Genomic DNA, 13,320 nt, shown 5'->3' on the forward strand with positions numbered 1-13,320 from the left:
CTCCAACCGTGTACAATTGTAGGTTTGCTCATCACAAGATAAAGGGCGACCAATCATGCTGGCAGCCAAACTCAGCCCCTGCTTAGACCAAAGGGGAAAAGGCAGACCATGTAGCCGAATCCACACTGGGAGAGTAGAGATTTTATTTTTGTCAAACTGGAATCGGGGATGCCATTGTTGCAGAATGATATTCTTACCACCGAACATCCATGGACCTTTTTCCAGCACTGCATGCATATTCTCCTCAGTATTGAATCTGAAAATCATAAAGCCATTAGCTGTTGCTGTGACATGCTCTAAACCACATTGTTTCCACACCCGAGAGGCAATTTTATTGACAGCATGGTATGGCATTTTGTAGCCCGGAAAAAATCCAACCATGCATCGATTCCACTGGCTAGAATTCTCCATCAACATTGCCTCAGATACCTTTAGGCGGTGCCCAACAGGTTGACGAGGAAGATTGTCAAGGGTGAAACGAGTGCTGGAGTCCGAAATCCTAACTCTATCAGCCCATGATGTTTGGTCAGTAGCCTTGGGGTTTGGTTTAGTCTTAGGGGGAATCATGTTTGTGTTTAATTGGTATGTGGTGGAGGCAGTCAGGTGCAAAAGGCAATGAACGTAGCTTTGGTGAAGGGTGGCTGAAAAAAAAAGAAAAAGTTGGGATATGAGGGACGGTGATGCTGTATATAGATATATTTTTTAGAAAAAGTGTTCGGTGAAAAGTGGAAGATAGGTAAGGGGAACGTGTTCCAAGGTTGAAGAGATGGAAATAATGGCTGACGGTGTAGATCTCAGGCCGGCAAGCTAGAGAGCTTTTTTCGCCTGTGGCAGCCATTGTTTCTTCATGTTTTTCCTCCTCTCCCTAAACCCTAAACCCTAAACCCTAAACCCTAAACCCTAAACCCTAAACTTTTTTTTTTTGGAAAATTTAAGATGTATATATATAAAAAAGAAAAGAAAATTCTCTACATTAGTACGAGGGGCATACCCCAAGAGAAATTGAAATTCTTTGCCGGATGGGCCTAGAAATATTTCAAATAATAAAACCAAAAGAATAGGAAGATTAATGCATGGCTACTGCGTGAACAGTGTCATGTAATTAATTCTCGCTCTCCGTTACAAAGAAAAGAAAAATAAAGAAACCATGCAAGTTTTTACGTGAACAGTTGGTGAGGCTTAATTGCTGGCCGAGAGTTCGTGGCTTTGAACCTGCATCTTCTGTAACCTGAAGCCAATTGTTAGGTTGCCAAATTGAGACCCCATATGTCCTGGATAATAGAAGGGCAGGTCCCCTCATAGTTCATGTTTGTGATATGTATGCGAATTCTTTGGAGAATCGCATCAACTGTTGCTGAAGGGGGTTGAAAGGCATTGTTGAAGACCCTGTTGTTTCTTTCGTGCCAGATAAAATAGACAGTTGTAGAGAGGAGTAGTCTAGCTATCAAATGAGTAATGTCATTCTTTTTTGTATATGTGACTGAAGACCAATGCAGGAGATGATCCCAAGATGTGGGTGGCCAGTGAACAAGAGCTTTGTTGCAGACAGTTTTCCAAAACAAATGTTGAGTAGGAACACTGGAAGAAAAGATGATCATGTGATTCAATGTGATTATCACAGAGCATGCATGTGTTGCTACTTATTATGCCAATCATGTGCAATCTGTCCATTGTGCTTAGTCGACCTTGTGAGGCTAGCCATAGAATGAATGATTGGCGTGGAATATAACCTTTGTACCATAGCAGATTATGCATGTTATTAGCAGGCTTTCTATCACGTAAGAGTTCCCAAGCAGAAGCAACAGTGAAAGTTCCTGAGGGATGTCCGGTCCATACATAATGATCCTTGCTGTTAGAGTTGGGGTAGAAATTGATTGCGCTCCATGTGGACTGTAGGATTGGTGCAGTATCTGGAAATTGCCATTGATCACCATTTATAATATCAGATACCCTGGCTGTCCATGGTAATCCTGTTGATGTGAGTGTTCTCATAGAGAACATGTCAATTAGACGTTTACCATCCGGTAACCAATAGTCAAACCATAGTGAAGTTGATCTCCCACCTAAACCCTAAACCCTCAACCCCGAACCCCGAACCCCGAACCCCGAACCCCGAACCCCGAACCCCGAACCCCGAACCCCGAACCCTCAACCCTCAACCCTCAACCCTCAACCCTCAACCCTCAACCCTCAACCCTGAACCCTGAACCCTAAACCCGAAACCCTGAACCCTAAACCCCCGAACCCCCGAACCCCCGAACCCCCGAAACCCCGAAACCCCCGAAACCCCGAACCCAAACCCAAACCCAAACCCCAAACCCCAAACCCCAAACCCCAAACCCCAAACCCCAAACCCTAAACCCTAAAACCCTAAACCCTAAAACCCTAAACCCTAAACTCTAAAACCCAAAACCCTAAAACCCTAAACCCTAAACGCTAAACCCATGTTGGCCATTGTGCCATGTATACTTCAGCCCATCATAAGGAACATGCAGGAGAGCTGATTGAGTGATGCATGCGCTGAAGTCGTTCTGGTGACTTGGCCAATTAGTGTCCCCCCTGAACGGTCTCCCACTTGCATTATGGCATTGAAATCTCCCAGAAGAAGCCAAGGAGTGCAACTGAGTCGTGAGCTCTCCTGTGTAATGTATCTCCAGAGAGAATGTCTTTCGGCTGGTGTATTATGGCCATAAACAAATGTAAGGTGGATAGGAGTAGGGTTATTTAGTAAGGTTGCTACACATGTTAACCACTGTGGAGCTGAATGAAGATAGTTGAGGTGAAGTTTTTGTGTATTCCAGCCGACTAGAATACGACAAGTTGATGAGGAAGAGATATTAGAATGGAATTGCCAATGAGAAGGGGAGAGCTTGGTTTTAATGGAATCCAGATTGGCAGCACCAATCTTAGTTTCCAGAATGCCAAAGATATCTAAATTATTTTTGTGTGTCCAGTCCCGGACATGTTTTTGCTTTTGGGAGCCATTGAGACCCCATATGTTCCAAGTGCCAACTATGAACATTTATTCAAATGATAAGGTAACCAAAAGGAAGAGACTAGCGGCCCCGAGTCTCTTTTTTTTTCCTGCCCCCTTTCTTTTTCCTAGTAGTGGTGGGTGAGGGAACAGGGGATTGCATAGGGTCTGCATTAGTGGGGATAGCAAAGGTTGAAGCCTCAACTGAAGCATCATTTCCAACAAAGGATGATTCACTAGTGCTACGTAGTGAATCCATCTTACTTTCCAAACAGATAGTGGCATGCAAAGTGCTGATGTGATGAGGCTGAATGTCTAGAGGTTCATTACCAGAGTCTTGGCTGGAGTCACAATCCTCCATATCTGTTGGTATGGCTATGTTTGTAGTAGGTAATGGTAACGGTTGGACTTGTGGTTGAGGGGTAATGGAATGTGTTTGTGGTACTGGTGTGGGTAGCTTTGGCGAAGGAGGATTACAGTGAAGGTCTGGGTTGTGGACTGGTGGTGTAGGTTCAGGGGCAGGTGATGTTTGAGGTGGGATGATGGTTGTGATGGGTTGGTAAACGGTTGTGATTGTATTGGGGGCTGTAGGAAGGTTATCTTTGGCCTCTGGAATGGGGGGAGTTGGAAGTTTACATGCGTGACCGAATACCTTGCATTGATCACAGCTTGTTGGTTTCCATTCATATTCAACTGTGACAGTGATTGGAGCAATAGTGAGAGGGTTGTCAATCTCAAAGCTGTGCACAAATGGCATAGCAGCATCTACTTCAACACATAACCGAGCATACTCCAGCCTAGTGCAATTATAAGTGAGCTCATCGCATGATAGTGGACGGCCAACCATGCTTGCTGCAAGGCTTAGCCCTTGCTTGGACCACAATGGAAAAGGCAAGCCATGAAGGCGAACCCACACAGGGAGAGTAGATATCTTATTTTTATCAAATTGAAATCTTGGATGCCATTGTTGAAGAATAATGTTTTTACCTCCAAACATCCACGGTCCCTTTTCTAAGACAGCATGCATCTCATCTGCAGTGTTGAAACGGAAAATAATGAAGCCATTGGTGGTTGTCATAACACTTTCTAAGCCATACTGACGCCAAGCCCTGGTAGCAATGGTGTTAACGGCATGAAATGGCATTCGAAAACCTGGGAAAAACCCAATCATGCATCGGTTCCATTGTTCAGAATTGTCCAACAGCATGTCTTCTGTGATCTTTAGACTTTGGCCACCTGGTTGTCTTGGTAGTTGCTCTAGGGTGAATCTTGTGCTTGAGTCCGAGACACGAACTCTATCTGCCCAAGAGGATGGGTTAGCTGCAGGTTTAGATTTGTGGGCAGCAGGCTTTGCTTTCAACATGTTGGTATGTGGGGCTTGTGTTTTTTGGTGGTTTTGAGACATGGTAGGCGCAGAAAACTTTTGTGGGGGTGACGGGTTGACTGGTGGATATGGTGTTGTAGGCACAGGAATAGAAAGTTATTCGGTCAGAATAGAGAGAAGATGATGGGGAAGAATTTGGTGGCTAAGGCTGAGGATTTTGAGATCACCGGCGATCAGTACAGGCCAGGTACGTTGTCTTCCTCCAAGTCGCCAATGGCAGCAGCTCTCTCTCCATTTTTTTTTTCCCTCCCTAAACCCTAAACCCTAAACCCTAAACCCTAAACCCTAAAACCTAAAACCCCAAACCCTAAAACCCCAAAACCCCAAACCCCAAACCCCAAACCCTAGACCCAAAACCCAAAACCCAAAACCCTAAACTCTAAACCCAAACCCCAAACCCAAACCCCAAACCCAAAACCCAAAACCCAAAACCCTAAATCCTAAAACCCTAAACCCTAAACCCTAAACCCTTTTTCTTAAACCCTAAACCCTAAACCCTAAACCTTCAACTATAAATCCTATAACCCCAAATCCTAAACCCTAAAGTCCTAAACCCTAAACCCTAAAACCTTGAAATCCTAAACCCGAAAGCCGAAACCCTAAAATCCCTAAACCCACCCCCAAAGCCCAAACTCTAAACCCTAAACCCTAACCACTAACCTCTAAAAGCCTAGACCCTATACCCGATACCCTAAACTTGGAACCCAAAATCTTAAACCCTAAAACTAGAAACCTAATGTTAAAAACTTGAAACATGAAAACCCTAAAGTCCTATTCCTTAAAATTCTAAAATCATAAACTTGTAACCTTAAACTTGAATCTTGAAACCCGAAATCGTAAATCTTTTTTTATTAAACCCTAAATCATAAATTCTAAAACCCTTAAATTACACTATTTTAATAAATTGTTTTTTCACTGGTTTTCACTCGTAGTTTTTGTTAAAATTTGTTCATCTTTATTCAAATATTATTACCTAATTATTCAATCACATGGCTGACTGATTGAAAAAAAACTATTCTTTGAGTTACTAACAATTTAAAAATTACTTAATAATGAAAAACAAAAACCAAGAAAAAACAAGATTTGAGATTTCAATACTTCAATAAGATGCCCATGTCGCCGGCTCCGATGGTTTCAATTCCTGAAGCAAGTTTGACTCAAACCGATCTATTTTCTGTAATAGTTTACCGATGAGGTCCCCGGCTATGTAAGCAGCACCCGAAGCCATAAGCCCAATGCTAAAAAAGTATAATGCAGTTCTGATGTATGGCTTGGGTTGCTTCCTCTGAACGTGGGCCTTCCCTACAGCAAGCAATATGATGCAAAAAAGAGAGGCCCCACCAACTGCTGCAAGCTTGAGATCTCTATCATCACTCTTCCGAAACGAGAATCCATACATGACAGGAGGCAGCAGCCCAAAAACGAGGAATGATAAAATAGATACTGTTGCATGGAATGAAAAGTTGTCCCGTCGTCCTAGTGTTTCTTGGTAACGATCCTCCTGCTCATTCACTTGATTGGAACGATCATTTTTCAGATCCACAAGCTGCAAAAACAATACCAAAACTAGATGAAACAAACAGAAGAAGACTCGAACTTAAGGCCTCAGGCTCAACCGCATTTGATATTTCTTGTATACTGTGTGGAAATAATAAAAACAAAATATAAGCCAAATGATAGCCCTTTTACTACATATTAAATTTCTTATACATGCTTATTGTCATCAAGGGCTGCCAAGTTTACTCACATTATGGCCAATTATGAAAAGTCCTCCAATCAAATTTGCCAAGCCAAGAGCTATAATGTTCACTGCAGAAACAGCAGGTCAATAACGTCACAAGTTGCCGTTGCTGATCAAATATTTATTTCTACTGAACTCAAAAGGAGAAATGACAAACGAAATATGAGACATGAAATATAATTTGTTGAAAGGAAGCTTATGTTCACAAACTTTAGAAACAGATTGATTACACAGGTTCCTCATACATACCATATAAAAACAGAACCACATTAAAAATGTTGCAAATTAATTCAAAAGGTGATAAAACTAGATTGAATTTGTTCAGAAAACTAATATGTACAATTGAGTTGAATTTAGGGATAAAAAAATGACACTTACAATTTGCAGCACCAGCACCAGCAGCAGAAGACACTACACTTAAACTTGTAATTGATTCTATTAAACCGCCATATACAATGCTTTTTATAATTTCCCATTGCCGGGATTCACCTACTCCAGCACCAGGTTCACCCATATTTGTGTTGTTCGTACTGTTCAGCAAACTCGTGGATTCTACTGAATCAATACAGACAATCTCAGAATCTCCACCTTTTCGTGGCTCTTTTTTCAATGGTGACTATGACATCATTTCCTGCATCATATCTTCATGTCAAAACAGTCTCACAGGTAACAATAATAATGAAGACATTTCTAGCTCGACCAGCTGGCATTGCAACTGTTGATCTCTGGTGTAAGGAAAAAAACACATTCTAGAATAAAATTTGACAGCAGAATCAAGTTACAATTAGGAAAACCTGTCCAGTTCAAATGAGGGAGAATTTCAAGACCCCTGAGTCTTGTGCATACCTATATTTTTGTTTTTCACAGAATTAACTGCATCTTCTCCAATATTGATTCTCTCCTTTTCAGGCCTTGAGGTTCCTTGGCTCAAAGAATTTAGAGCACCTTTCCCCACTTCATAGTATTTCAAAGCAGCATCATTTATAAATCCTTCTTTAGAATACAATTGAGAGGGTAATGAGGTTCCTTGTGCTGATGAGGCCCGACCATTTTGTAAAGGTTTTTCATTCCCTTTTGCCATGTTGAAATTCTCTTCTATGCATGTCTCTGACTGCTCAAGGATTAAAGATATGGAAGTTGAATACTCTGGAGGATTCACTCCGCCTTGCCAGGATTGGAGTGATGCATTTTCCTTTAGGCCCTCTATGCTACCTGAAGAGTATGGTAACTGTTGAACAGTATCCACGATAGCATGGTTCACTGAAGACCCACCTGCACAAGATCGCGCAGAAAAAATTTAGTTTGGTGTATTAGTCTCACTGTAGTAAATTTACTGCTGAAGCAACAAGCAAATAAAACATGGTGCGCAGACATTCAGAGCACAAATGTGAAGAGAACACACTCATGCATGTGCAGCCACATCAAACAAAGAAAATTGCACTTGCACACAGAAACTCTTAACATGTGGGTGTCAAGACCACAAATCGCTCACATTATATTGGCTCACCCAAATAAGGTGGTAAAGTGAAAGTCCATGGTATGATACTTTTCCTTGGCATTAGACTGGCCAACAATGAATACAGGCATATTCATAACTCAAGAAAAGACAAGACCATAAAGCCTTCCCAATCCCATCAGTACGAAATTCACAAAATGAAATATAACTACGCATTAGGAGGTACAAAAAATTAGATCATATAACCAAAAAGCATCTTTCCAAATCATCATGACTCCTACTCATTCTTTTAACAAGGGAATTTAAAGTTCTGTCATACCTGAGTTTTCAGCTGCATCACCTGATTTCTCTCTTGCACTGTTCAATGAAGTTTCAGCAAATTTTGTTTCCCTTGAAGAAATTACAATCCCCATTCCATCTTTAAGAGATGTACCCCCCATATCATCTAATCCTGCAATAGAAGAGGATTCAACTGGAGGCAAATCATTAGAAAGGAGAGGAGAATTTTGATCTGCAAGTATCCCATTCCTAGTTGTCAAATTGGGATTGAGGTTTATTCCTTGTGGTGATTTATCATGCAATAATGGCTCCATTGTTGAAGGATTCAGAGATTCTGTTCCACTTTGGTGAGGCTTAGAATAAGAACCTTCTTGATGTTCTCCAGTTTTGACTGTAGCTCTTTCAGCATGTGGCATTACGGAATGATCGCTTCCATTTGAGGATGAAACATTGTTAGGAAAACCTGATGAGGTGTCCTGATTCATTCCACATACTTGAGTGTAGTCCACTGCAGCATTACCTGCAACAGCATATCAACTAAGCATTCCTGTGGTGTGAAAATCCTTGCATTCATATAAGTTTTAACATCTCCACACAACTACCTGATGTACATTGGTATGGTCTCAGCCGGTCTCATTAGGCATGATATGTAATTAACTTTGGCTGGAATCAATTTGTCAATAAATTGCATACTTCTAGTAACATTACATGTGAAAGAAACAAGCATAGCAAATTGATAATGCCAAAGGTTCTAAAATAACATTCCTAGAAACAACCTCTTTACATAGAAATGCAAATTTAAATCTCAATTGTAAAGATCAGCATATTGCAACCATGAGATAATGTGATCTGGCTTGTTCCAATGTTAAAGTCAATTAAATATTATTAAGTATTGCTGGAAATGCCATCTTACTTTAACAGTATCATTGTTGCTAAATCTTGGTAGCAAGACAGCATTTCCAAGTGTAACTAACAATCTCTCTTTCCCCAGTCCCAACTCACAAACATCAACATGTTAAAGTAACAGCAGTAGGCCATGCTTAAAGTTAAGAAGAAACAAGATGCAGAAAATGTTTCCCGTCAAAAAACAAAGAAGCAAGAACTGTAGCCAAACGAGAGTATGAAACCTTTTCCAAACAAGCAACATCATGTTTAGAATTTCAGAGCAAGCATTAAAGGCACAGGGAACAATCCTGAACAATATAAAATGTCTCAAGCAAACGTCATTGTGCTAATGAGTCAATTGCAGATAAAATAACTGCATTACCTTGCTCGGTGGTTGTTTTCCTCTTATGCGTTGCAAAAATAGATAAGAACCAGTTTGTGTTGGTTGTTGATATCTTCGTAGGAACTTGTTCATTTTCATTCTCAGTGGATGATACCCGAAACAATTTAAAACCATTTCCTGGATAATCCAACAAAAGAGTTAAACTAGCAGAGCAGATATGGCTCTTGATAGTATGCATAAGTCAAGAACGTTGGATTTGGATCCTACGTCATTGACGAGAGCTTCTTAGTATGATAGCCTTGGTTTAAAAATCCATCCATAAATGAAGACTACCCAAATTGGTGGAATCCTGTGTGCCAATAAAATGGGGGAAGAAAAGGAAAACAAAGAATAAAGATAACTACCCTCAAACACGAACTCATTATTATCAGCCAAATGGCAGAGCATTTTATACACTCATCATCATTTTTTTTCCTTCAATCAGAAAAGACATATTCACTAAATGATACTTGATACCGTCAAGATAAAATCAACATTAAATTGAATCGCTGAGAAAGCAAAGACTGCCTAAAAAGCATTACAAAAAGGATACAAATTAGAAGCTACCATGAACGACTTGACTGAGAATCGAAATATTTTAGGATCTGAATCAAGATTTTATCAACCACGTTTCATTTTGAAACAAAGTGAAACAAAAGTTGGAAGCATTAAACAATAAAGAATTAAAAAAAAAAATGTGTACATGTGATATGTAGTTAAAAATAACAAACACAACTTCGACATGATAAGAAATCACAACCTGAAGAATAAACTATCAGACTAAGCTTTGGTGATATGTGCACACATCAACTCGCATAATAAGGACTCTTCTATCTCTCATCATGACCAACTAGTGTTTGATAGGTTGCTAATTAATGCTCATTCAAAGCAATAACATCCATATAAAGGTATATTAAGACATTTGAAGCAGTAACTTCCTAAAAATCATAAGCAGGAAGCACATTAATCACCGTTCTTACAAGCTACCATGCTTAAGATAATTAAAGATTAACATAATGTATATTTTTCAGTGAGCAAAGATCACTACCATACCTGCAGGAATAAAGAAGCTGAAACATGATAAGCATCTGAATACATCTGGTTGTCTATCACCATTGTATTCATCGACTGCAGGTGTTGGGATATCATTTGAACCAATGTTAGCTATATCATGACTTGGACCATTGGCTGAATCTGCAGAATTGGCATCTGAATAGGTAGAATTGGCATCCGACTGAGAGGGAAGAATTGTGTCAGCTTTTGTGTGTTTTGGTTTACGGGGTGCTTTATGAATCTTTCGTGTTCTTCTACGAAGGATAACCCTTCTGGTTATACAAGAATTACAATTAGGGCAATACAAATCATGTGTATTCTGCTTCTCTAACACCTTCTCAACATCTAATTCTGTCACTTCATGGTCTGTTTCTTCTATCAAGTCCAGATCTCCAACTACTCTAGTTTCACTTTCAGAGGGTTTTGATTTAATATTGTGTTCTTCAAATGTACCTTCTAAAGGTGTAAGACTTGAACTAGAAAGCCCTTCATTGTCCAAATTTTCCCTTGATTGAAGATTGACATCTTTGATTAGACTTTTCTGAATCTCAGAATTCTTTATAAGGACTTCCACATCTCCGGGACTTGTCTCAAAAACAGAACATGTAACACCACCACATTTCACGTCTGAAACTCCATCAATGGAATCAGCACCTGCATTCATGCAGAAGGCGAGCATTTCATTAGCAGGACATGGATCAATAAACTATATGCACAATTACAATTTCGATACACAAAGATATCTGAAGAATAGCGGAGGATCATGCAAAAGTAGCAAATTCACGATAGTGCGATGGCAAGTGGTAATGTTGGTTATCATCCCGTAATTGATACATCTCATTTATTTCTAATAATCTTGAATCTCGTATCTACAGATAGGCAAATTTTGGTAATGAGAAATGATAACATAAAACGAAAATCTCACAAAAGTAGCATCCTGTGAGAACATTACGGAATTGGGATCATGCTGCAAATAGGTGGCTGATTAACTTAATTTTATCCTACAATTGTTGGCATGGACTAGAAAAGGCAGCATGCTGGAATATAGTAGAATAGAACCGATAAATCAGAGGACTGAAGGGCACTGCGAATATTTAGCAGTTTCACTAACAGTAAGTGGTACTCCCATGCTGAGAAATATTTGGCAACTACTGACCTTAAGTGTCAAAAACGAAACGCGGTTCCTGTTTATTGAAATTTTCGAAATTTATGAGCGTGTGGGAGCACTGTTTATGATTCTGAACATGACCACTCCACGGGGTTCCAACGTAGGAGGTCCAGTTGCAGTAGCATTCCAATTAGATTATTGAATTAAAAAGAAATGGCAATCGATCCAATAATTGAAATCAACAGAAGGAAATCTTGATTTCTATAACTTATTTGTATGTCCAAGAAGAAGAAGAAGAAGAGGGTTTAAGGTATTACTGATTTAAGTAAAATTAAGCGGGAGGGGAGGTCGGATGGATTTATTGGAAAAGAAGAGAAATGGTGACAAGATTTAGGAGCAGCATACCTTGGTGTTGGTCAAAGTAAACGCTATCTAGATGGTGGACTCTCTCCTCATCCCCACTGTGTTTATGTGGAGATCCACAGGGAGATGATACTCCTACTTTCGGAGTCTCTGAGTGGTCATTAATGCTGCTATTGCTGCTGCTAATAAGGCTACTAATTCCATTTCCATTTTCATTACCATTGCCATTACCACCATCGTTGGTAGAGGAAATATTGACAAGCAGAGTAGTAGTATCTGCAGCAGTGTTGCTGTGCTGAAACTGCCTGGGTTGCAGAGACAGCATTTCCTCCTCCTCCTCCTCCTCCTCCTCCAACACCAATTTGTGTTCCTGGCGTTCCATTGGTATTTTGTTAGCGAGGGAATGAGTAGGTGATGCCATTCTACAATTTCTACTTGATACTTCGAGAGAGGGAGATGTCTCTAAGCCTAAGGTGAGGCTGAGCTATTTTTTCCTTTGTGTCAAACGAGTGCTTGGTAGCCGCTCGCTGCTTTTAGGCCTTTGTTCTTACTTGTCCAGCCCACGATAAGGTAGTGGTGCTTAGTGCTGCTACCTTTATTTCCATTTCTACGAGGAATAAAGAAATATTATGATAATTGTGGCTTAATTCATCATGTGACTTTATTTTTTAAATATCATTAATGTTATAAATTTTAAGATTATTAAAGATTTATCTAGTTATTAACTTTAAAATTTTAAAGAATTAATCGAAATATTTGTAAATTGATCCGAAAATTCATAATTATCAAAAATAAATAAAATATAGCTATGATTAATTATGGTCTCTCACTCTCTCAAACAAGGATAAAAAATAATAAAAATTATATTTTATATCAAAAATGAATTGAAAAAAAAAATGATGTGCTTAAATTCAAAAATTTATGTAATTTTTAAAGTTAAAAGATCAAAATGTATCTTTCCTAAAACTTTTAACATAACAATTGTATTTTGCGCCTTTTTCATTCTAGTTCCTCTTCTTTCAACTTCACCCGTAACTAAAAAATTAGAAATAATTAATCTTTAATTAGGATCAAATTGCATAAAATAAAACTTTGAGAACCAAAATGAAATTGCAAGAATTGTATAATACCATCCATAGTATTTTGTGTATAGGTGAACAAAGGGGGCTTCTACAGTAAAATACCCAAAGGCGCCTTCTACACTAATTAATTCCTTGCATGCAGTCAAGGAATCCTTTTATACAGTATATTTTATCCGTGAAACCGTTTAGTGCTATGATTGGCAATGAATAATTGAACATACAGTATACTAGAAAAAGTGAATTATAGGACTAAAATACTGGTAAACCCAATTTAATAAGACTAAAATACCCAATAAAACATCTTTATAGGCTAGGGTTAATACGTCAAAGCCCAACTTTTATCAAGATGCACTGGATCAAACATGGTAGCTCAAACCCATGCTAAGTGTGGGCTCAATATTGGGCGTGCTATCAGCACCTTTGGTGGTGGGCGTGTGTGCACCTCAGCACCCATATAAGCTTGGGTTACCATGTCTGAGCCTAATGTGTTTGGGCTCAACTAGCGTACTTTGATTTATTTTTCAACTTTAATGAGCTCATTCACCTTACCCTGAACCAACATTTCATTGTAAAAAATTTTAAGACCGCATGTGAGTCTCTCAATATTTTATAT

At 39.3% G+C, this 13,320-nt stretch overlaps 1 protein-coding gene across 2 annotated transcripts; it reads right to left on the reverse strand.

Moving 5' to 3' along the window:
- Positions 1–5,270: 5,270 nt before the first annotated feature.
- On the reverse strand, positions 5,271–12,151 carry LOC118043976 (uncharacterized). 2 transcript variants are annotated; one of them, XM_035052104.2, is made up of 9 exons: positions 11,668–12,151; positions 10,155–10,808; positions 9,102–9,239; positions 8,202–8,354; positions 7,875–8,006; positions 6,946–7,371; positions 6,478–6,730; positions 6,106–6,167; positions 5,271–5,904 (listed from the first exon to the last, which is right to left on the reverse strand). In XM_035052104.2, exons 1-7 carry the CDS (start codon positions 12,044–12,046, stop codon positions 6,675–6,677), a joined length of 1,938 nt encoding a protein of 645 aa, XP_034907995.1. In that variant the 5' UTR covers positions 12,047–12,151; the 3' UTR covers positions 5,271–5,904; positions 6,106–6,167; positions 6,478–6,674. The 2 variants fall into 2 exon arrangements, with proteins under 2 accessions (XP_034907995.1, XP_034907994.1); XM_035052103.2 differs by having other exon boundaries at positions 7,875–8,354.
- Between the last annotated feature and the right edge of the window lie 1,169 nt (positions 12,152–13,320).

This window comes from Populus alba, chromosome 15, assembly GCF_005239225.2.
Source record: "Populus alba chromosome 15, ASM523922v2, whole genome shotgun sequence".
Lineage (NCBI taxonomy): Eukaryota > Viridiplantae > Streptophyta > Magnoliopsida > Malpighiales > Salicaceae > Populus > Populus alba.

What these genes read in the sequence shown, in the direction of transcription:
- LOC118043976 (XM_035052103.2), bottom strand. Translation starts at nt 12,046, where the DNA reads ATGGCATCACCTACTCATTCCCTCGCTAACAAAATACCAATGGAACGC. An exon ending in TTACTTTGACCAACACCAAG is followed by an intron (nt 10,809 to 11,667) that starts GTATGCTGCTCC and finishes GCATGAATGCAG; the next exon opens with GTGCTGATTCCATTGATGGA. An exon ending in CAGCTTCTTTATTCCTGCAG is followed by an intron (nt 9,240 to 10,154) that starts GTATGGTAGTGA and finishes TGGATTATCCAG; the next exon opens with GAAATGGTTTTAAATTGTTT.